A 23652-nucleotide genomic window follows, 5' to 3' on the forward strand; every position below is an offset into this window, starting at 1 on the left:
ATACTGATTTTACTATTGTATACTCCTTATTGTATTATTTACAATGTAATTAGAATATCTTTTATTTCGTTTTTCGCTTGTGTCTATCTGTGCGCGCATTTTGGCTGCCGCTTCAGACCCAAGCCTTTAACCTCTTTTTACACTTCCTTCTCCCGCCTTTTTCTCTCTTTCCCTCAATGGTCAATATCTAACGTGTTGTAAAATTGTTGTGAAGCGCCTTGGGACGTTTTCCTACGTTAAAGGCGCTATATAAATAAAAGTTATTATTATTACTACAACTGAGTGTGTGTGTAATCTGATGTTTAAAGCAACAAAATGAAAACGAGCTAGAAAGTCCAACAGCAACGTTAGGTAAGGAGACCAAAATCACAATACTCCAGGTGTGCTCACCAGGGCCCGATATAATTGCATAAGATGTCTTTACTTTTACACTCAAATCCTCTTATAATAAAGGCTAACATACCATCTGCTGTACCTGCATGTTAACTTTCAGTGATCCGTGTACAAGAACACCCAGCTCCCTCTGAAAACCAACATTTCCCAATCTCTCACCATTTAAAAAATACTCTACTTTTCTATTTTACCTACCAAAGTGGATAACTTCACATTTCTCCACATTATATTCCATTTGCCATGTTCTTTCCCATTCACTTAGCCTGTCTATACCCCTTCAAATCTCTTTGGATGCTTTTCACAACTTACACTCCCACCTAACTTTGTATCATCAGCAAACTTGGATATATTACATTTGGTCCTATCATCCCAAATCATTGATATAGATTGTGAAAAGCTAAGGCCCAAGCACTGATCCTTGCAGTATCCCACGAGTTACAGCCTGCCAACCCGAAAATGACCCATTTATTCCTACTCTTTGTCTTCTGTCTGTTAACCAATCCTTAATCTATGCTAATATATTACTCTTTACCCATAATCCCATTAGCCTTAATTTTGTTTAATAACCTCTTGTGTAGCACCTTATCGAATGCCTTCTGAACATCCACTGGTTCCCCCTCATCCTGCTAGTTTAAACTTCAACATGATTTCCCTTTCATAAATCCGTGTTGACTCTGCCCAATCCTATTATTATTTTCAAAGTGCCCTGTTACAGTGTCCTTAATAATAGATTCTAGCATTTTCCATATGACTGATGTCAGGCTAACTGGACTGTAGTTCCCGTTTTCTCTCTCCCTCCTTTCTTAAATAGTGGGGTTACATTTGTTACCTTCCAATCCATGGGAACCATTCTAGAATCTATGGAACTTTGGAAGATGACAACCAATGCATCCACTATCTCTATAGCCACCTCTTTTAATACGTAGGCCATCAGGTCCAGGAGCTTTATCGGCTTTCAGTTCCATTAATTTCTCCAGTAGTATTTCTTTTCCAGTACTAATTTATTTCTGAAGTTCCGCCTCCAATTTTCTCCCCTCCTCGCCTGACAGGTAATGTGGCCATTCTCGTAGACAATCAGTGGTGGCAGGCTATTCCCCATGCAGAGCATCACAGTCAAGTCCATTCCTGTCCTCACACGATCATGAGCAGAAACCATGAGTCCTATTCCACTCTCCCTAGCAGAGAGGCGCTGAGACCAATTGTAGCACCTGTGCTTCCACCCAGGCTGTGATTAGTTGACTTGATACAGATCAAATAGTCACTTAGGTAAGGTAAGGCACGTGGTAGCCATGGAACTGTATCCAGCACAAGTCCATCAGGAAAGAAGGAGGGAAAAGTGGATTTAAAACAAATAATTAAGGAAGGTGTCAATAAACATATTAAAGTGAAAATCAATGATAATGTACATAATACAGATTTTACCATATTACAAATTTTAATGATGGTATAATAACTTATGTTACTTCATATAAAGAAATATATCCGCCACAATATAAAAGTTTTAAAACATCACATTTTCTAGAGACGGTAAATTCTGATATAAAGATATAAGAAATAAAGTACATATGTATGTAAAAATATTCCCATCAACGGAAGTATTCAAACTAATAAAATAATTTCTCTTTAACTTTACACACAAAGGAAAAGATGCTAATGTGTGTTTCTTACTAGCACTCCACCTCGAAGACCAGTAAAAAATGAACAATTCTCTGAAGTAAGGTGAGTGAGTTCAGATGACAACCAGCCCTGGGAGTGAATCTAACAACATTTAGGATGAAGATGAGCCCTCAGTTGTTTCAATTGCTGGGCTGGATGAATCAGGTGATCTTCTCTGCTTGTCTTCTGATCGCGTTGGTGAGGCCTACAAAAGGCCCAGCGGCAGCGAGAGTCGGCGGCAGTCAGAGGCCGGAGTTCGTGGCGTTGGTGAGGCCTATAAAGGCCCAGCTGGTGCAGCTCCAGCCGGGAGAAAAAGCAAAAAAGAAGTAGAAAGAAATCAAAAGGTGACGTCACAGCCAAAGGGGGTAAGTGATTGGCTGGTGATAGGTGAGTAGCTTTTCTTTTTCTTTTTTATATCAGTAAGTAACCTGTTAACATTGTTGTCGCCAAATTAAGTGTATCTAAGGGTTAAGTCATGGCAGAAGAGCTCGGTCACGTGATATGCTCCTCCTGTACCATGTGGGAACTCAGGGACACTTCCGGTGTCCCTGACGACTACGTGTGCAGGAAGTGTATCCGCCTCCAGCTCCTGATGGACTGCGTTGCGGATTTGGAGCTGAGAGTGGATCAACTCTGGAGCATCCACGATACTGAGAATGACGTGAGTAGCACGTGTAGCGAGTTGGTCTTACCGCAGGTGAAGGGTCCACAGCCAGCTAGGGAATGGAAGACCAGCAGGAAGAGCAGTGCAAGGAAGGTAGTGCAGGGGTCCCTTGCGGTCATCCCCCTGCAAAACAGATACACTGCTTTGAGTACTGTTGAGGGGGATGACTCATCAGGGGAGGGCAGCAGCAGCCAAGTTCATGGCACCATGGCTGGCTCTGCTGCACAAGAGGGCAGGAAAAAGAATGGGAGAGCGATAGTGATAGGGGATTCAATTGTAAGGGGAATAGATAGGCGTTTCTGTGGCCGCAACCGAGACTCCAGGATGGTATGTTGCCTCCCTGGTGCAAGGGTCAAGGATGTCTCGGAGCGGGTGCAGGACATTCTGAAAAGGGAGGGAGAACAGCCAGTTGTCGTGGTGCACATTGGTACCAACGACATAGGTAAAAAAAGGGATGAGGTCCTACGAGACGAATTTAAGGAGCTAGGAGCTAAATTAAAAAGTAGGACCTCAAAAGTAGTAATCTCAGGATTACTACCAGTGCCACGTGCTAGTCAGAGTAGGAATCGCAGGATAGCGCAGATGAATATGTGGCTTGAGCAGTGGTGCAGCAGGGAGGGATACAAATTCCTGGGGCATTGGAACCGGTTCTGGGGGAGATGGGACCAGTACAAGCCGGACGGTCTGCACCTGGGCAGGACCGGAACCAATGTCCTAGGGGGAGTGTTTGCTAGTGCTGTTGGGGAGGAGTTAAACTAATATGGCAGGGGGATGGGAACCAATGCAGGGAGACAGAGGGAAACAAAAGCAAAAGACAGAAAGGAGATGAGTAAAAGTGGAGGGCAGAGAAACCCAAGGCAAAAAACAAAAAGGGCCAATGTACAGCAAAATTCTAAAGGGTCAAAGTGTAATAAAAAGACAAGCCTGAAAGCTCAGTGCCTCAATGCGAGGAGTGTTCGCAATCCAGGAGAGGGCTCTGAGCTAGTTAGAATGGGTGAGAGCGCAGATGAACAGGACCCCAAGAAAGAATGCAAAAGGCAGGAGGCAACAGAGCAGAGTAGCACTGGGGTAAGGGTAAACCACAAGGTGATAGGAAGGGATAATATATATGAATATAAAGGGGCTGCAGGAGGTGTCAAAACTAAAAATCATGGTTTAAAAACTAGTATTAAAACACTCTGCCTAAATGCACGCAGCATTCGAAATAAAGTAAATGAGTTGACGGCACAAATCATTACAAATGGTGGCCATTACAGAAACGTGGTTGCAGGGTGGCCAAGACTGGGAATTAAACATACAGGGGTATCTGACAATTTGGAAGGATAGACAAGAAGGGAAAGGAGGTGGGGTAGCTCTGTTAATAAAGGATGATATCAGGGCAGTTGTGAGAGATGATATTGGCTCGAATGAACAAAATGTTGAATCATTGTGGGTGGAGATTAAAGATAGTAAGGGGAAAAAGTCACTGGTGGGCGTAGTTTATAGGCCCCCAAATAATAACTTCACGGTGGGGCGGACAATAATCAAGGGAATAATAGAGGCATGTGAAAAAGGAACGGCAGTAATCATGGGGGATTTTAACCTACAAATCGATTGGTCAAATCAAAGCGTACGGGGTAGCCTGGAGGAGGAATTCATAGAATGCATACGGGATTGTTTCTTAGAACAGTATGTTACAGAACCTACAAGGGAGCAAGCTATCTTAATAGAAACATAGAAACATAGAAAATAGGTGCAGGACTGGCCATTCGGTCCTTCGAGTCTGCACCACCATTCGATAAATCATGGCTGATCATTCCCTCAGTACACCTTTCCTGCTTTCTCTCCATCTTAGATCTGGTCCTGTGTAATGAGACAGGAATAATAAACGATCTCCTGGTAAAAGATCCTCTCAGAATGAGTGATCACAGTATGGTTGAATTTGTAATACAGATTGAGGGTGAGGAAGTAGTGTCTCAAACGAGCGTACTATGCTTAAACAAAGGGGACTACAGTGGGATGAGGGCAGAGTTAGCTAAAGTAGACTGGGAACACAGACTAAACGGTGGCACAATTGAGGAACAGTGGAGGACTTTTAAGGAGCTTTTTCACAGTGTTCAACAAAAATAAATTCCAGTGAAAAAGAAGGGTGGTAAGAGAAGAGATAACCAGCCGTGGATAACCAAGGAAATAAAGGAGAGTATCAAATTAAAAACCAATGCGTATAAGGTGGCCAAGGTTAGTGGGAAACTAGAAGATTGGGAAAATTTTAAACGACAGCAAAGAATGACTAAGAAAGCAATAAAGAAAGGAAAGATAGATTACGAAAGTAAACTTGCGCAAAACATAAAAACAGATAGTAAAAGCTTTTACCGATATATAAAACGGAAGAGGGTTACTAAAGTAAATGTTGGTCCCTTAGAAGATGAGAAGGGGGATTTAATAATGGGAAATGTGGAAATGGCTGAGACCTTAAACAATTATTTTGCTTCGGTCTTCACAGTGGAAGACACAAAAACCATGCCAAAAATTGCTGGTCACGGGAATGTGGGAAGGGAGGACCTTGAGACAATCACTATCACTAGGGAGGTAGTGCTGGACAGGCTAATGGGACTCAAGGTAGACAAGTCCCCTGGTCCTGATGAAATGCATCTCAGGGTATTAAAAGAGATGGCGAAAGTTATAGCAGATGCATTCGTTATAATCTACCAAAATTCTCTGGACTCTGGGGAGGTACCAGCGGATTGGAAAGCAGTTAATGTAACGCCTCTGTTTAAAAAAAGGGGGCAGACAAAAGGCAGGTAACTATAGGCCGGTTAGTTTGACATCTGTAGTGGGGAAAATGCTTGAAGCTATCATAAAGGAAGAGATAGCGGGACATCTAGATAGGAACAGTGCAATCAAGCAGATGCAACATGGATTCATGAAGGGGAAATCATGTTTAACTAATTTACTGGAATTCTTTGAGGATATAACGAGCATGGTGGATAGAGGTGTACCGATGGATGTGATGTATTTAGATTTCCAAAAGGCATTCGATAAGGTGCCACACAAAAGGTTACTGCAGAAGATAAAGGTATGTAGAGTCAGAGGAAATGTATTAGCACGGATCGAGAATTGGCTGGCTAACAGAAAGCAGAGAGTCGGGATAAATGGGTCCTTTTCGGGTTGGAAATCGGTGGTTAGTGGTGTGCCACAGGGATCGGTGCTGGGACCACAACTGTTTACAATATACATAGATGACCTGGAAGAGGGGACAGAGTGTAGTGTAACAAAATTTGCAGATGACACAAAGATTAGTGGGAAAGCAGGTTGTGTAGAGGACACAGAGAGGCTGCAAAGAGATTTATATAGGTTAAGCGAATGGGCTAAGGTTTGGCAGATGGAATACAATGTTGAAAAATGTGAGGTCATCCACCTTGGAAAAATAAACAGTAAAAGGGAATATTATTTGAATGGGGAGAAATTACAACATGCTGCGGTGCAGAGGGACCTGGGGGTCCTTGTGCATGAATCCCAAAAAGTTAGTTTGCAGGTGCAGCAGGTAATCAGGAAGGCAAATGGAATGTTGGCCTTCATTGCGAGAGGGATGGAGTACAAAAGCAGGGAGATCCTGCTGCAACTGTATAGGGTATTGGTGAGGCCGCACCTGGAGTACTGCGTGCCGTTTTGGTCACCTTACTTAAGGAAGGATATACTAGCCTTGGAGGGGGTACAGAGATGATTCACTAGGCTGATTCCAGAGATGAGGGGGTTACCTTATGATGATAGATTGAGTAGACTGGGTCTTTACTCGTTGGAGTTCAGATGGATGAGGGATGATCTTATAGAAACATTTAAAAAAATTGAAAGGGATAGACAAGATAGAGGCAGAGAGGTTGTTTCCACTGGTCGGGGAGACTAGAACTAGGGGGCACAGCCTCAAAATACGAGGGAGCCAATTTAAAACCGAGTTGAGAAGGAATTTCTTCTCCCAGAGGGTTGTGAATCTGTGGAATTCTCTGCCCAAGGAAGCAGTTGAGGCTAGCTCATTGAATGTATTCAAATCACAGATAGATAGATTTTTAACCAACAAGGGAATTAAGGGTTATGGGGAGCGGGCGGGTAAGTGGAGCTGAGTCCACGGCCAGATCAGCCATGATCTTTTTGAATGGCAGAGCAGGCTCGAGGGGCTAGATGGCCTACTCCTGTTCCTAATTCTTATGTTCTTATGGCCCAATATAGTTATGATCTTATGATGTTTGCTTTACTTTGATCTAACTGCCTTTCATGTCCCACTGTTGGCTGACTCTCAGATACCTCCCCATCTCTCATAAATCACAAAAGTGAACCGTTTGCACAAATTTTGATTGGGATTGTGAAGATGGGATATTTTAAAGCAATATTGTGCCTGAGATTGGCGAACTTAAAAACTGGCACTATTTATTGGGGATGCCAGTCAGCCTTTTTGATAATGCAAGTCATAATTTTGTGGAATATCATGAATATCCCCACTTAGGAAATGTAATATTTTCCATAAGAAGGGCTTTGTACTATGTTATTATTGTTGTAGCCATTTTTCCTACTGGTCTTTCAATATAACCATGGTAATCAATGTTCATGATTAGCATGACAAAAGTAATGCAGTTGATGATCATTGAATCATGGATATTACACTATTATCACTATCATCTCTTCTAGAATGTGCTTCGTCTACCAGTAAATATAAACACCTCAACACCTCAATAAAGGATATTTGGGGCAGTTTGCACACATGGGCCACAAGTAGATTATATGTCATGAAGTGATTGCATGCTTTAGGTCTCCCACTTTACTGTGCATTTCTGATGAAAGTTCACTGAAACCATGAACCTAACTTGCCCTTTCAGATGCTGGCTGACCCTCTGCGCACTGCCAACATTTTTTTGTTTTTAATTTATATGTTTAAAATGTTGCTTTAAAATATTTGATTCCTAGATGTCATCAATTTGTAAATAATTTACAATGAATTGACATTCTGATATCCATTTTGAAACCTCTGTGAGTACCTTTATCCCAGCAAACCAAATGTGTCTCCCATTCAGACTTCAGAAGCATCCCAGAACTGGAGTGTACTAACTGACACAGCTAACTCACATTCCTTTAACTTTTAATATTGTCTTTTTTTATGCAAACATGAGAAATGCTGCATTTCCCTTCTTTTTCTTGCATTGGAAATCCAGTAATGAAAAATGGTATCAAAGCAGCTAAAAGTACAGACGTGCACAGAACGACATGAGCTGGAGCATCAAGCTCCCAGGGAGTCCCTTTGTGAAGTTGCAGATATGTGACTCAGTACGGTTTTCTTTGTTTCTTCTTGTGTATGAAAATGATTGCAGCAAGCAATACAGTGATGAGCAGGAGACAGAATCCAAAGAATATAAATATTTTTTCCTCTTTTATAAGCACACACATGGGGCAGGGTCTCGGTCTGTCCTCCATGGAGCATTGTTTGCCTGTCATTCCCAAAGGAAAACCATTGGCACTGATAAGTTTTTTGTAAAACTCCATTGAAGTCTTAGGTTCAGAAGCATTGAAGAATCTCAGTGACCGCTCATTTGTATTTGTATCCTTTAATTTCAAGGCATAGTATCCTCTGACATTGACTTGGTCTAGTAGGTGTGCTGTGGACAAAAAGGAGCATTTATTTCTTAAAAAGTAAATTAAATTCTTACATTTCAAAATTATTTTTCTCTCCAACACACACATCATTCCCTGATGATAGGGTGGGCAGCTCAGTGTTCCAGGCTTGTTTTAATGCCAGTTTGTAACCAGGCTCTATAGAGTTTGCAAGAGTGGCACAGGGGTGACTTGCCTTCTGATCTTTCCTTTCTCACTCCCTGGGGAAGGACATCACCTTCAGTCAGAACAGCCCCCTTCCTCCCCCAAAGTTCAGCTGAGACTTGGAACTCACTGTTTGAGGAAGATAGCAACAAAGTTTGTTTGAAACTCAGTTTCTGCTATCCTTGTAGCTCATTGGCAAATGGCCTGCTCTGTGTAGTACTGAGCCATGGAGACCAGGAAGGACTCAGGTTTGACCCCTGGTCAGTGCTTGGTTTGCTGCTCTTAGCTAGACCAGTGGTGTAAACATTAAAATTGGCCTCAATGTTCCTGAGCTGGGGGAAGAAAATCGGACATGGCTCCAACTCCTGATTCTATCCAGTGACCTATACTAGACAGAGTGTGAGTGTGGGCTTCAGTTGAGGATAGGATAGGACATGGTAGTGATGGTCTTTGCAGTGGAGTAGCCTGCTGCCAGTCACTGTTCTGAAGACAGTAACCCACGCTGGAATACAATTCCACCAGTGTCTCAGCACACTACAACCTAGCCCAAGTGTCATTCTTCCTCTGAGAATGTCAGCCCGTCATTTTACCATGGAGGGAGGGGGAATTACTTGTGAGTTCATTCCTTCCTTCACTAACTCTCCATACATGGTTGCTTCCAGTAAGAATTGATGGATAACAATTAGGAAAGGGAATTCTGCCTCAGTTTTTTCTTCCCTGCTCACTGACTCAGCATAGACCAAGGATGGACTGCAGGATCTTCCTGGTCTGTATGGTTCAGTGCCACACCATGGGTTATTGGGATACATGCACTTTGCAATTACTGAAAAAACATTTCCTTTGAAAGTTACATTGAGGAGAAAATCAAAATATAATCATTTTAAGCTCACATTTACAAGCAATAGACAAATCATCACTTGCACTGGCTCAGCTGCACTGGAACCAAACATGGAGGAGCACAGTGAAGCATTAAACCCAACCTTTCTACCTCTTCAACAGAATGATTTTACCCATATACTGTTCCCCTTTTCTCTGACCCCCCCTTCCTGCCTCTGCTGGTGTACAGATCTGTGGGTGACAGCTGTCCTCCATATTTAACCACAGTTACATTCATCCTGTGTTAGTCGTAAGAGGCATCACAGATGAGCCCTGTCCTCACCCAATATTCACACATTCATGTTTTCTAGCAGGAGTCACAGGACAACAATCATGAGTGGGCACTCTGGCTGGTATTCCTCCTGGTAGCTGAAGTCAATCATCGCTCAGATAAGTTGACTTCGGACTGAACCTGGTTGACATAGTTTGGGCCACTTCAGGAAGTACATTTATTAAGTGAGCCACTGGAGAAGCTCTGATTATCCACTTTCCTTACCTCATTTTTAACTATTGGCTTAAACAGGATAAATGTTGTCAGTTGTGAGTTATTATGTCAGCTGCCTATGGGATATAAATCAGGTGTCATAGGTCTCATAATGTTTCTTCTCTGTATATAAATACTACGGCTCACCTTTCAAAACCTCATTAATATAATTTTTATGATAATATATTTGAAGTTCATGACTGATGGTGGAGCTGTCCCAAATTCCGTTTGCCATGATATAAATGTCCATATTTCCATACTGTGATTTGATCCATTTTAGAACTTGACGTATCCCCCATGGTGCGACTGCCATCTCAGAATGGGTTTTGCCATTTGAGAGAAAAGGAAAAAAGGAATGAGAGGGGGATGGGAATGTCAGCAACGTTACATCTCTCAGCAAACTCCCATCGTGATCCATTTCATACTTGCTTCCATTTTTTGGTTTGTGTAAGATGAACCTTGTCGTAAAATGACTGATAGCAAAAAAGTCAGCACTTCCTTTAATCATCTGTTTTTCTTCCTCAGTGAAATGTGGCAAGCAGGAACTGGACAGATGTTTGTCATTTTTGGAGACGATATATTCCCTCATAATAAGTGGATAGTCTCCAGTCCTGAAAATGGCATCTGCAAACCAGGCTATTTGGAATTGCAGAAGCCTCTCAGCAGCTCCCCGGTGGGATTCAAGGAAGGGATTTGCTGGTTCCGCCCAATCAGCACGCAATGTCAGAGACACAAGGCCATGGTACTTATTCCTGAAGTCTCTGTTGTAGGTATGCCAGGCTAGGGCATGAGCGATGATCATGTTGTGCGCTGCCCTGTAGGTGTCGGGGCTTCTCTGAAGATGTATGTTTGGTTCATTCATAGTGAGCCACAATTTGACCAAATCACCAAATTCTTGAAAGCACAATTTTGCATAATTATTGAAAGCAACGGCAGTCTGTCTACTGAGCCATCCTCCCTGGTTCAGCAATGGTGCAGGTAAGTCAATATCATGGTATGTTGGATGATACAAAGTGACGGTGCAGGCAATATTCAGCTTTAACAGTTCACTGATGATACATCGGTAATAACTTAGAATGCTTCTGTTTACACTGGACAGATCACCACGGGGTAGAATCTGGGACCACTTCAAGGCAAAGCTGTAGTGAGTCACGTTCATCTTCCTCACCATTGCCACATGTTGTTTGAAGTTGCTGAAATCGGTGCACTGAGGTGGACGAGGTGACATAGTCACTCCACTGACTTTGTACAGTTTCTGATCTCCACTGCAGTTCCAAATGTAAAGGTTGTGATCAACAAACTCAGGGGACAAAATCGCATTGTTTACCTGCAACCAAAGAAAGAAGTAAACAAGAGGCCTACAGTTTTGGGTGTACTGTTCTATCATTCTGACTAACAAAGGAGGAATTTTCCGACTTCAAAATTCCAGTGCAAAATGATCCGTGCTGGAAACTTGAAGTTTGAAAATGAGCCCTGTAATTCAGACAGAGATGTTCTTACCTGCACTGTCTCTGCAATTCCCCAGGAGAAGTTACACGGAAACTGTCCATTCACAATCTGGTTAACCTCAGTCTTCGGAAAACCATTTTGTTCTATAATCTGTTTATAGAACAGAGCAGAGGATTTGGGGATTCTGGACTTGTTCTTACTGCTGAAATCCACATAAAACAATCCTCGTGTAATACTATAGCCAAACTGCCATTCAAAGCCATCCAGTAGGGACCAGGCAGTATATCCAAACACGTTGACTCCATCAAAGTGCATAGCTAGCCAGAATGAAAACAAATCAAATTAATGATCAAAAGGCACTAGGAGATATTAATGAGTTTTATATACAAGCCTTCTTTGTCACATTCTTGACTTATCTCACTTTATCTCACGTTAACCAGGGCAGTTTTCTTTTTTTTTCTAATATTTTTTCCAATTTTCTCTCCTGCTCACATGAAGGCATTGATTCTTTGCCAATGTATAGTTCCTGTGAGTGCCAGGTGCCCTCTGATACCTTGTCCAAGTGGTATTTATTTATGAGTGACTGAGTGTTGGTAAGCTGTTCAACCACAGGATGCAATACAACTGAGCAGCACGATCCTGTACTCATCCAAAGCTCACGTACGTGCCCTTCCAGCAGCCAGTTAATGTACAGGACTGGGACACTAGCCAACCTTCCCTCCCTAACCCAGAGGCACTGAGGTCAGTTGTAGCAGCCCTTCTGCCATCTGGGATATTCTTAGTCTGAATAGCTCTTCTGCCCACACCTCTAATCAGTTAAACCACTGAAGAGCCCCAGGGGACAATCTTCAAGCGATTCATAACTTTTATTTTAATCACAATGTTTTTTCCTACAAATCTTTACTGGTGTTCTTTTTAGGAGGTGCAACTGAGGAGGGAGGCCAGGGTGACTCAAGCTCCAGGTTTCTATCCCTGCTGGCCAAGAAAGCTTTTAAGTGGGGAGTGGGTATCAGTAAAAGAAAGGGGAAAATGAAGCGGAGAGGGATAGAGGAAATTGATGACAATGAAAGGAGATGCAAATGGATGACAATAGAAGAAAGAAGGAAATGGGTACTCATTGAGGAAAGGGATGTTAGGCTGAATTTATGCAGCGCGAGAGGTGCATTCCAGCATAAGTTGGCTGGGAGTCCAATGCAGCCTTAGGGAAATCAGATGGGGACCAGATAATCCAGGTCCCAACCCAGGCTGCAAACTTCCGATGGGCTCTGGGGTTGACGGAACCTCTGCCCATCCTAAACATTGTCCATGATGTCAGAGGTGGAGGGGCCAAGGGGAGGGAATGCCCATGATAAAAATTTTCTCAACCCCAGCCTCCCTCCACCAAACACTTGGACTCCGGATGAACCAGGTGTAGTCAGCTAAACGTAGAAGTGGGGCCCACCGGGGTCTCCCCTGGAAATCCTTCAGGTTAGCCCTACTAACAAAGCAGCTGATCCACCGGTCTGCCGGCACTGGTGGGTGAGACGGGTGCCAGCATCCATGCAGCACCACATTTACTAACCTGCCCACTAATGCCTCAAGGTGTTCCCACATTGGCCCTAGTACCTACAATATCCATGTGAATTCAGTGACCCCACCCTCGATATTAAAGCAAGGTCCGGAGCAGAGGTCATTGGCCCCTGCTCTGCTGCACTTTCACTGCCAGAGCCGGGCCAAGGATTTTCAGCCCGCTTGTCTCCAACCTCAGAAAAGCATCTCCATCTTCTACATTTTCCACAGCAGCCACCCTTATCCCAGTGATAATGCCAATGTTTTGCCAAAATGAGATGCAGTTATGTGCAGTGACCGTTGGGAACTGGGTTGCGATTGCCCAAACGTAGTTCACAGAGAATGCACCTAGTGATGAGGCAAAGGAGGCTTTCCATTGGTCTGGACCAGTTTCAAGCCCCAGAAGTGGAAGGACAGTGTACCTATTCACTTCAACACTCACTACATCCTCCACACCCAATTTTGCTCATCAAATGATCCAAGAATATTCCGTGAAGGCCCATGGGTATAAATGTTTGTACCTCGAATGACATTTCAACCCTGTTTCCACAACAAAATAGTAATATTCTTACATTAACATATATAATCTTGCTTTGTTCATTCATTAAAATAGAGATAAAAGTGAAAACGAAGTCTATTTATTGGATATAGAGGTGTTTACACTCTGAAATATACTCACCTCTTAGCAACTCATTTATGAATTTTTTCATCAGGTAAATAGCAATGGTGTCTTCTGTTTTAACATGACTGTCAGAAAACCATCCATTCTCTGCAATTAAGATTCTGGGGCTGTTGTATTCCAGCTTTATCCAGTTCAGGACATGCCCAAGATGGAGAGATATACGATCTCCAAGTATGAGACTGTTTTGCAGTGATCGAAAGTTATTTGGGCCAAAAGAAAATGCAAAGAAATCTGCAGTTCCGTTAATGATGCTCTTTTCTTTTTCAGTGAACGTAGGCAAAGGAGGGTTGATTAGTAATTTCAAACTGTTAGGGTAGTCACCATCCACAAAGATTGGTTTGGCAAACCAGCCTAGCACCAGGTCCATGGACATCTGGAAGTTTTTGTAGTTGAAGCTGGCATTCTTTGGTTCAATCCAATGAGAGCCCAACACGATGGACACAAACCCTTTCTGCAACTTGCGAAATTGCCTATCATAAGTGTGCCAGACCTTCGCATGTGCCTGCAAGAAGGAAACAATATAACACTGAGTTGTTAATAGCAGCAAATGTGATCAGAGATTCAAAACCCCTTTTAAATATATGGAGCTATGGTTATTCTTTAGGTAATGCCTCATATTGTGACAAATAAATGCCATTGTGCAAATATCCACCCTGGAAGCCTATAGTGGGGATTATACGATCGCGGTCCCAGCACTTTGGGAAATCACAGGCTGCATGTCCACCATCTCCCAGTGTGTGCTCCTTGCGAACGCTGCTCTCCACTGGGAGTGCTGAATTGCGGGATCACTCCTTATATGTGAGTTAATACAGTACATCAAAACAGGTCACATCTTAAATAACAGTGAGTGACTATTGCTCCTAAAGAGTGACACCTGGCCGGTCCAGCAATGTTATATTCTTGGATTATTTTCTTTCCCTCCAATGTTTTTCCCTCTTTTTCTGAATTCAGCCACTGGTGCTGGGGTACAGATTCATGGGCTCCTGCGGATTGTGGTCAAACATGGGAGAGCAAAGGGGAAATGGGAGAAAATATATAAATGTGAAATCAGCAACAGAACTAGCAGGTGAGTGGGAGGAGACTGTGCTTCCCACTTTACCATGTTCCCAGTTTGTATTCCAGGGCTCATCTGATATTTGGGATTGATGGTTGGTGCCTTCCTGTGGAGAAGATGGCAAACTCCTTTTTAGTGCTGGCGTTAACTATTTTTCTACCTGTGGACCACCAACAAGCAGCCCCAAACGCCTCTTCGATACAAATGTTAAATTCTGGGAGACGAGCCACAGGCAATCATTGAGAATAGTAGGATGGACTAGAAAACCACACCTTCTCTGTATCAAACCAGGAACATGGTCAAGTGAGAAGCACAGTATTCTCCTGCTATTTCTCTTGCTTATTTTACATTTATATATTTTCTCTCATCTCCCTATTGATTATTCTCCTCTTTAATTTTAACATCTGCCCTTTGCTGAGAGCTTCATTAGTTACAATTAAAAAAAATATTTTTGTGAGTGGGGCCATTGCTGACTTGTGCTCCTTTGGGAACAATAGGCTTTCTCCCAGGCATCCCTTGTTCCTCTGTTGTGAGGAGGGAGATGAGGACGATCAGGATATACACCACATTATCCCTGTTAGTAGGCTTGCTGACTTTTCCTGGTGACCCCCTTCCACAAGCTTGGATCATGCCCTTTTATGGGCCTTCTTCCTTTGGGGCCAAAAAGATGGGCCCTCCTTTGCCGGATTTTGGCCAACAACACATCAACTGGTGAGTGTGTACATGTGGGAGCTCGGTGCCCTGAACAATAACCAGGTCCAATAAGGAAAATTGGACAGGGTCACAGTGATGTAACACTGGCTGGAACAAGTGGTCTTGGTTTTGGGGAATGAAAAGGGGCAGGTGGAAGGGGTATCAGTGGGAGAGCATCTTGGTGCTAGTGATCATAATTCAGTAAGTTTTAGGGTCGTTATGGAAAAGGACAAAGGTTGACCAGGAAAAAAAATTCTCAATTGCGGTAAAGCCAATTTTGCTGAGCTGAGAGCGGATTTGGCCAAGGTGGACAGGTAACGGCTACATGATGGTAAATCAGTATCAGAGCACTGGGAGCATTCAAGGAGGAGATTCTGTGGGTACAGAGAAAGTATGTTCCCTTAAAAAAAGAGTGGTGCGAACAACTTAAGAGCCCCCAGGAAGTCAAGGGACATACAGGGTAAGATAAAGAAAAAAAGGGAAGCTTATGACAGATTCCGAGTACTCAATACTGCAGAGACTCTAGAGGAGCATAAGAAGTGCAAGGGTGCAATTAAAAAAGATATCAGGAAAGCAAAGACAGAGCATGAAAGAATGTTGGCAAGTAAAATCAAGGCAAACCCACAATGTTTTATAAATACAGTAAGAACAAGAGAATAACCGGAGAAAGAATGGGGCCTGTCATGTATTCAACTATCATTGTAACCCATGTATAAGCTGACCTAAGTTGTATACCTTGAAAACATTGACCACAAGGGGGTGAACTTGTGGGAGACACTCCTAACCTGGACTTTCAGGTATAAAAGGGGAAGCTCCACCTACCTTCATCACTTGAGGTCTTGGTAATAAAGGTAACTGGTCACAGAGTGACCGTCTCTGAAGTATGGGTCTCATGTGCATTTATAGTATAGTAAGGACATATCATTGGCGACGAGAAACTGGGATTCAAACCACGTGAGCATGGCCACTAGCAGCACAGAAGAGAGGTACTGCGTTGGTGATGATCAGGACGACTTTATTGAGAGACGACAGCAAAGTTTTGTCACTAAAGAATGGTTGGGACAGGATTCGCCTGACAAACGCAGGGCTCATCTCCTGATGGTTTGTGGATCCAGAACGTACTCCCTGATGAAGGACCTTCTGGCGCCAGAGAAGCTGGCGGACAAGACATTCGAAGAGCTCAGTAAGTTGATCAGGGAACACTTTAAACCGGCGAGCAGCATGCACATGGCGAGACACCAGTTTTACACGCACCAGCAGCAAGAAGGGCAAAGCGTTCCAGACTTCGTGGCAGACCTCCGGCGACTGGCGAGCCTATGTAAGTTCTCAGATGCATGCAGAGCGGAGATGCTGCAAGACTTTTTTATTGAGGGCATCGGGCACGCTGGGGCTTTCAGGAAACTGATTGAGACCAAAGACTTGACCTTGGAAGCGGCGGCTCTGATAGCCCAGATATTTATCTCAGGGGAGGAAGAGACCAGAATGATGTATGACAAAAATCTTAGCTCAAATGAGGCAAACGACCAGGGAGTCAACATTGTTAACGCGGCACACAGTTCTCTAGGCAGACAAGGGCAATAGGGCATGCCCCAGCATGTAGTCGAACCCAAAGGGGGAATTCAACAGAGACAATGGCTAGCTGAACGGCGATTCATGCCATCGCAATGGACAATGCAGCCAGTAATGGGGCCATCAACACCTGTTAATGGTGTGCTTAAGGACAGTTACAGAGACAGTCAGAGACAATCGACTGGTAATGGACCTTTTGTTTCCAACAACAGGGCCTCCAGCTCATGCTGGAGGTGTGGAGGCAAACACCCAGCCAGAGCTTGCAGGTATCAGCAATGTACCTGCAGAAACTGCAACGTCAACGGTCACTTGGCGCGTATGTGCAGGAAGCCTGCAGCCAGGTTGATGTATGAGGAGGACGGGCCCAATGTAAGCCCTACGAGGCCAAATGAATACTGGGGGAAATCGCTGGAAGCTGAAGTTCAGCGAGTTCATGTGGAGCACATATACAGTTCATATACCAGGACGCCACTGATAATGATGAAAGTGCTCCTCAATGGCATCCCAGTATCAATGGAGCTAGACACGAGGGCCAGCCAGTCCCTGATGAGTATCAAACAATTCGAAAGGTTGTGGGTGTCCAAGGCCAGGAGGCCAAAATTATTGCCGATTGACGCACAGCTACGGACATATACAAAGGAGATCATTCCGGTGCTAGGCAGCGCCACGGTAGTCGTGACCCACAAAGATTCGGAGAACAGGTTGCCACTCTGGATTGGCCCAGATGATGGTCCCGCACTACTGGGGAGGAGTTGGCTTGCTGTCATGAACTGGAAATGGGGCGATTTCAATGCAATATCTTCTGTGGAACGAGTATCATGCTCACAGGTCCTGGACAAATTTGACTCATTATTTCAACCCGGCATCGGCACTTTCATGAGGGCCAAGGTAGTGATTCACATAAACCAGGACGCCAGGCCAGTACACCACAAGGACAGAGCGGTACCGTACGTGATGTGGGAAAAAATAGAATGCGAATTGGACTGCCTGCTGAGCGAAGGCATCATCTCGCCAGTCGAATGCAGTGACTGGGCGAGCCCGATCATGCCGGTGATCAAGGCGGATGGGTCGGTCAGGATATGTGGCGATTTCAAGGCCACCATCAATCGGGTGTCACTCCAAGACCAGTATCCGCTACCAAGAGCAGAGGACCTATTTGCGACGCTATCCGGTGGCAAACTTTTTTCAAAATTGGACCTGACCTCAGCTTACATGACCTAGGAGTTGGCGAGTGAGTCGAAGAAGCTGACCACCATCATGAAACACAAGGGGTTGTTTGAGCATAACAGATGTCCGTTCGGGATTCGTTCGGCCGCCACGATCTTTCAGCGAAATATGGAAAGCCTCCTCAAGTCGATTCCAAGGACGGTGGTTTTTCAACACGACATCCTCATCATGGGTCGTGATACTGAAGAACACCTCCACAACCTGGAGGAGGAGCTACGCAGACTGGAATGGGTAGGGCTGCAACTGAAAAAGGCGAAGTACGTCTTCTTAGCTCCAGAGGTAGAATTCCTGGGGAGGAGGGTAGCAGCAGACAGGATCAGACTCACTGCGTCCAAAACGGAAGCGATCCAGAGAGCACCCAGACCCCATCACATGATGGAGCTGTGTTCATTCCTGGGGCTCCTGAACTATTTTGGTAACTTTCTTCCCAAATTGAGCACCCTGTTAGAGCCGCTACACGTGCTCCTATGCAAAGGTCGCGATTGGGTCTGGGGGGACAGCCAGGAAAGGGCTTTTGATAGACCACGCAACTTGTTATGCTCCAACAAACTGTTAACGTTATATGACCCGTGTAAGAACGGTTCTAACGTGCGATGCGTCGTCCTATGGGGTCGGGTGTGTGTTGCAGCATGTGAATGCCAATAGTCAGTTACAGCCGGTAGCTTATGCCTCCAGAAGTCTGTCCCAGGCAGAAAGGGGCTACGGGATGGTAGAAAAGGAAGCGCTAGCATGTGTATATGCAGTAAAAAAAATGCACCAGTACTTGTTTGGCAGGAAATTTGAGCTGGAGACAGATTACAAACCCCTAACATCCCTTTTGGCCGATAACAAGGCCATAAATGCGAATGCATCAGCCCACATACAGAGGTGGGCACTCACGTTAGCTGCCTATGACTACACAATTCGGCACAGACCGGGCACTGAAAACTGTGCCAATGCACTCAGCAGGATCCCACTAGCCACCACTGAGGGGGCAACTGAGCATGATGATGAGATGGTCATGGCTGTTGAAGCTTTCGAAAGCGAAGGCTCACCTGTGACAGCCCGTCAGATTAAAATCTGGAAAATAAAGACCAGCTACTGTTTTTATTTAAGAAATGTGTCCTGAATGGGGACTGGGCAGCCACGTACGGGGCATGCCCTGAGGAATTTAAACTGTTTCATAGGCACAAGGATGAACTCTCAATTCAAGCCAATTGCCTACTGTGGGGAATCCAAGTAATTATGCCCCAGATGGGCAGAGAGGTGTTTATCAGAGAACTTCACAATGAGCACCCGGGCATTGTCATGATGAAGGCAATTGCCAGGTCACATGTTTGGTGGCCAGGGATAGATGCAGACCTGGAACTTTGTGTTCGCAGGTGCAACACGTGTGCTCAGCTGGGCAGCGAACCCAGGGAAGACCCCATTAGCCCCTGGTCCTGTCCGCCAAGCCATGGTCACGCATCCATGTGGACTATGCAGGTCCTTTCATGGGAAAAATGTTTTTGGTTGTAGTAGAATCCTACTCCAAATGGATTGAGTGTGCCATTTTAAATTCAAGCACATCCTCTGCCATGGTAGAAAGTCTACGGGCAATGTTTGCCGCCCATGGACTATCGGATGTCTTCATCAGCAACAATGGCCTGTGCTTCACAAGCACTTAATTCCAGGACTTCATTGCAGGCAATGGAATCAACCATGTCAGAACGGCACCGTTCAAGCCGGCCTCAAACGGCCAGGCGGAACGAGTAGTGCAGATAATCAAACAGGGGTTGCTCAGAATTCAAGGGGGTTCCCTACAAAGCTGCTTATCATGCCTCCTGTTGACCACACTCGCTCATAGGGGTTCCACCCACAGAGCTACTTATGAAAAGGATGCTCAAAACCAGGTTATCCCTTATACACCCCACTATGAAAGAAATTGTTGAGAGCAGGCATCAGTCACAATGTGACTACCATGACAGGAATGCGAGGGCACGATGTATTGATGTCAATGACCCTGTTTTTGTCCTTAATTATGCTGCAGGGCCCAAATGGCTTGCAGGCACTGTGATTGCCAAAGAGGGGAATATGGTTTTGGTAGTTAAACTTACCAATGGACAAATCTGCCGCAAACACGTGGATCAAACTAAAAGGAGGTTCAGCAACCCCATAGAAGAAGCAGAGGAAGAACACGACGTAGAGTTTACTCCACCACAGGTGACCGAACACCGGAACCAAGTGGAGGAGAGCCCAGTCACTGTGGGCAGTCCGGACAGGCCTGAGGCACCGCAAACAGCAGACACTCAGGCCAGCGCCCAACAACCGGAGCCCCAACTCAGGCGCTCTACAAGAGAGCGTAAACCACCCTTGACTTAACCTGTGATCCCAATAAGACTTTGGGGGGGAGGTAATGTCATGTATTCAACTATCATTGTAACTCATGTATAAACTGACCTACGTTGTACACCTTGAGAACATTGACCACAAGGAGGTGAACTTGTGGGAGACACTCTTAACCTGGACTTTCAGGTATAAAAGGGGAAGCTCCACCCACCTTCATCACTTGAGGTCTTGGTAATAAAGGTAACTGGTCACAGAGTGACCTTCTCTCAAGTATCGTCCTCGTATGCATTTATACTGTATAGTAAGGACATATCAGGGCCTATTAGAGACCACAAAGGAAATCCGTGTGTGGAGGCAGTAGATGTGGGTATGATTCTTAATGAACACTTTGCATCTGTTTTCATAAAAGAGAGGGGCGATGCAGATTTTACAATGAGGGAGGAGGAGTGTGAAATATTAGATGAGATAAACATAGTAAGTGTTATGTATGTTAAGTGGGTTTTACCTGCCACCGGAAAGCATGACTTTCGGAGTCCTAATGGTCACTGGAAGACACATGCAAGCTGTGTATATAATGTTGGCAGCCATGTTGAATCCTCACTTTGAGAATAAATAAATTGGAATAAGGTCTTAACTACAGTTCGCACGAAACTAAGAACTTACACGAAAGAACTGATTCCTGTAATCGGCAGTGCTACCGTAAAGATCTCCTACGATGGAGCGGTGCACAAACTACCACTCTGGGTGGTACCGGTTGATGGTCCCACGCTGCTCGGCAAGAGCTGGCTGGGAAAGATACGCTGGAACTTGGACGATGTCCAAGCGCTATTGCCCGCTGACGACACTTCGTGTGCCCAGGTCTTAAACAAATTTCCTTCGCTGTTCGAACATTCCAAGGAGCAAAAGTGCAGATCCACCTAATTCTGGGGGCGGGACCCATCTATCACAAGGTGAGAGCAATATCGTACATGATGAGAGAAAGGGTAGAAATCGAGCTAGACCGGCTGCAAAGAGAGTGATTCATTTCACTAATCGAGTTCAACGAGTGGGCCAGTCCTATCGTCCCAGTCCTCAAGGGAGATGGCAGCATCAGAATCTGTGGCGATTACAAAGTAACTATTAATCGTTTCTCCATGCAGGACCAATACCCACTGTCAAAGGCTGACGACCTATTTGCAATGCTGGTGGGAGGAAATATGTTCACGAGGCTGGATCTGACTTCAGCCTATATGACGCAGGAACTGGAGGAACCAGCGAAGGCCCTCACCTGCATCAACATGCACAAAGGTCTTTTTGTTTATAACAGATGCCCGTTTGGAATCCGATCAGAGGCGGCGATATTCCAGAGAAACATGGAAAGCTTACCGAAGTCGGTCCCGCACACCGTGGTCTTCCAGGATGACATCTTGGTCATAGGTCGGAACACAGTCAAGCATCTGCAGCACCTGGGGGAGGTTCTTAGTCGACTCAACTGCGTCGGCTCAGGTTAAAACACTCGAAATGCGTTTTCCTGGCGCCTGAAGTGGAGTTCTTTGGAAGGAGGATTGCGGCGGACAGCATCAGGCCCACCAACGCGGAGACGGAGGCAAGCGAGAACGCACCGAGTCCACAGAACGTGACAGAGCTGCGGTTGTTTCTGGGTCTCTTGAACTACTTTGGTAACTTCTTACCAGGTCTTAACACACTGTTAAAACCATTGCATATCTTACTACAGAAAGGGGATGAATGGGTTTGGGACAAAAGCCAAGAAAATGCCTTTGTAACAGCGAGAAAAAATTGTTATGCTCAAACAAATTGCTTGTGTTGTATGATCCATGTAAGCGTTTGGTACTAGCATGTGATGCGTCGTCATATGGCGTCGGGTGTGTATTGCAACAAGCTAATGATTTTGGGAAACTGCAACCGGTTGCTTATGCATCCAGGAGTCTGTCTAAGGCTGACAGAGCCTACAGCAGATTGAGAAAGAAACGTTAACATGTGTCTATGGGGTAAAGAAAATGCATCAATACCTGTTTGGGCTAAAATTCGAATTGGAAACCGACCACAAGCCACTTATATCCCTGTTTTCCGAGAGTAAAGGGATAAATACCAACGCATTGGCCCACATCCAAAGATGGGCGCTCACATTGTCCGCATACCACTATGCCATCCGCCACAGGCCAGGCACAGAAAACTGCACCAATGCTCTCAGTAGGCAGCCATTGCCCACCACGTGGGTGGAAATGGCGCAGCCTGCAGATCTAGCCATGGTTATGGAAGCATTTGAGAGTGAGCAATCACCCGTCACTGCCCGGCAGATCAAAACCTGAACAAGCCAGGACCCCTTATTATCTCTAGTCAAAAGCTGTGTGCTTCACGGGAGCTGGTCCAGTGTCCCAGTGGAAATGCAGGAAGAGATAAAGCCATTCCAGCGGTGCAAAGATGAAATGTCTATACAAGCAGACTGCCTTCTGTGGGGCAATCGAGTAGTGGTCCCCAAGAAGGGCAGAGACATTCTCATCGATGACCTCCACAGTACCCACCCAGGCATCGTGATGATAAAAGCGATAGCCAGATCCCATGTGTGGTGGCCCTGTATCGATGCGGACTTAGAGTCCTGCGTTCACAGATGTAATAGAAACATAGAAAATAGGTGCAGGAGTAGACCATTCGGCCCTTTGAGCCTGCACCGCCATTCAATAAGATCATGGCTGATCATTCCCTTAGTACCCCTTTCCTGCCTTCTCTCCATTCCCCTTGATCCCCTTAGCCATAAGGGCCATATCTAACTCCCTCTTGAATATATCTAATGAACTGGCATCAACAACTGTGGCAGGGAATTCCATAGGTTAACAACTCTCTGAGTGAAGAAGTTTCTCCTCATCTCAGTCCTAAATGGCCTACCCCTTATTCTAAGACTATGTCCCCTGGTTCTGGACTTCTCCAACATCGGGAACATTCTACCCGCATCTAACCTGTCCAGTCCCGTCAGAATCTTATACGTTTCTATGAGATCCCCTCTCATCCTTCTAAACTCCAGTGAATAAAGGCCCAGTTGATCCAGTCTCTCCTCATATGTCAGTCTAGCCATCCCTGGAATCAGTCTGGTGAACCTTCGCTGCACTTGCTCAATAGCAAGAACGTCCTTCCTCAGATTAGGAGACCAAAACTGAACACAATATTCCAGGTGAGGCCTCACTAAGGCCCAGTACAACTGCAGTAAGACCTCCATGCTCCTTTACTCAAATCCCCTCGCTATGAAGACCAACATACCATTTGCCTTCTTTACC

General features: G+C 44.9%; 1 protein-coding gene across 1 annotated transcript in view; it reads right to left on the reverse strand.

Moving 5' to 3' along the window:
* Positions 1 to 8002: 8002 nt before the first annotated feature.
* LOC139229116 (beta-klotho-like) overlaps positions 8003 to 23652 on the reverse strand; it is a 35668-nt gene continuing 20018 nt past the window's right edge. The window contains exons 2-5 of the mRNA XM_070860780.1: positions 13531 to 14035; positions 11355 to 11620; positions 10002 to 11181; positions 8003 to 8334 (exon numbers count right to left, since the gene is read on the reverse strand). Of these exons, the coding sequence (XP_070716881.1) occupies positions 8003 to 8334; positions 10002 to 11181; positions 11355 to 11620; positions 13531 to 14035 (2283 nt within the window). The remainder of the gene's footprint in view (positions 8335 to 10001; positions 11182 to 11354; positions 11621 to 13530; positions 14036 to 23652) is intronic.

Source organism: Pristiophorus japonicus, chromosome 2 (genome assembly GCF_044704955.1).
Source record: "Pristiophorus japonicus isolate sPriJap1 chromosome 2, sPriJap1.hap1, whole genome shotgun sequence".
Lineage (NCBI taxonomy): Eukaryota > Metazoa > Chordata > Chondrichthyes > Pristiophoridae > Pristiophorus > Pristiophorus japonicus.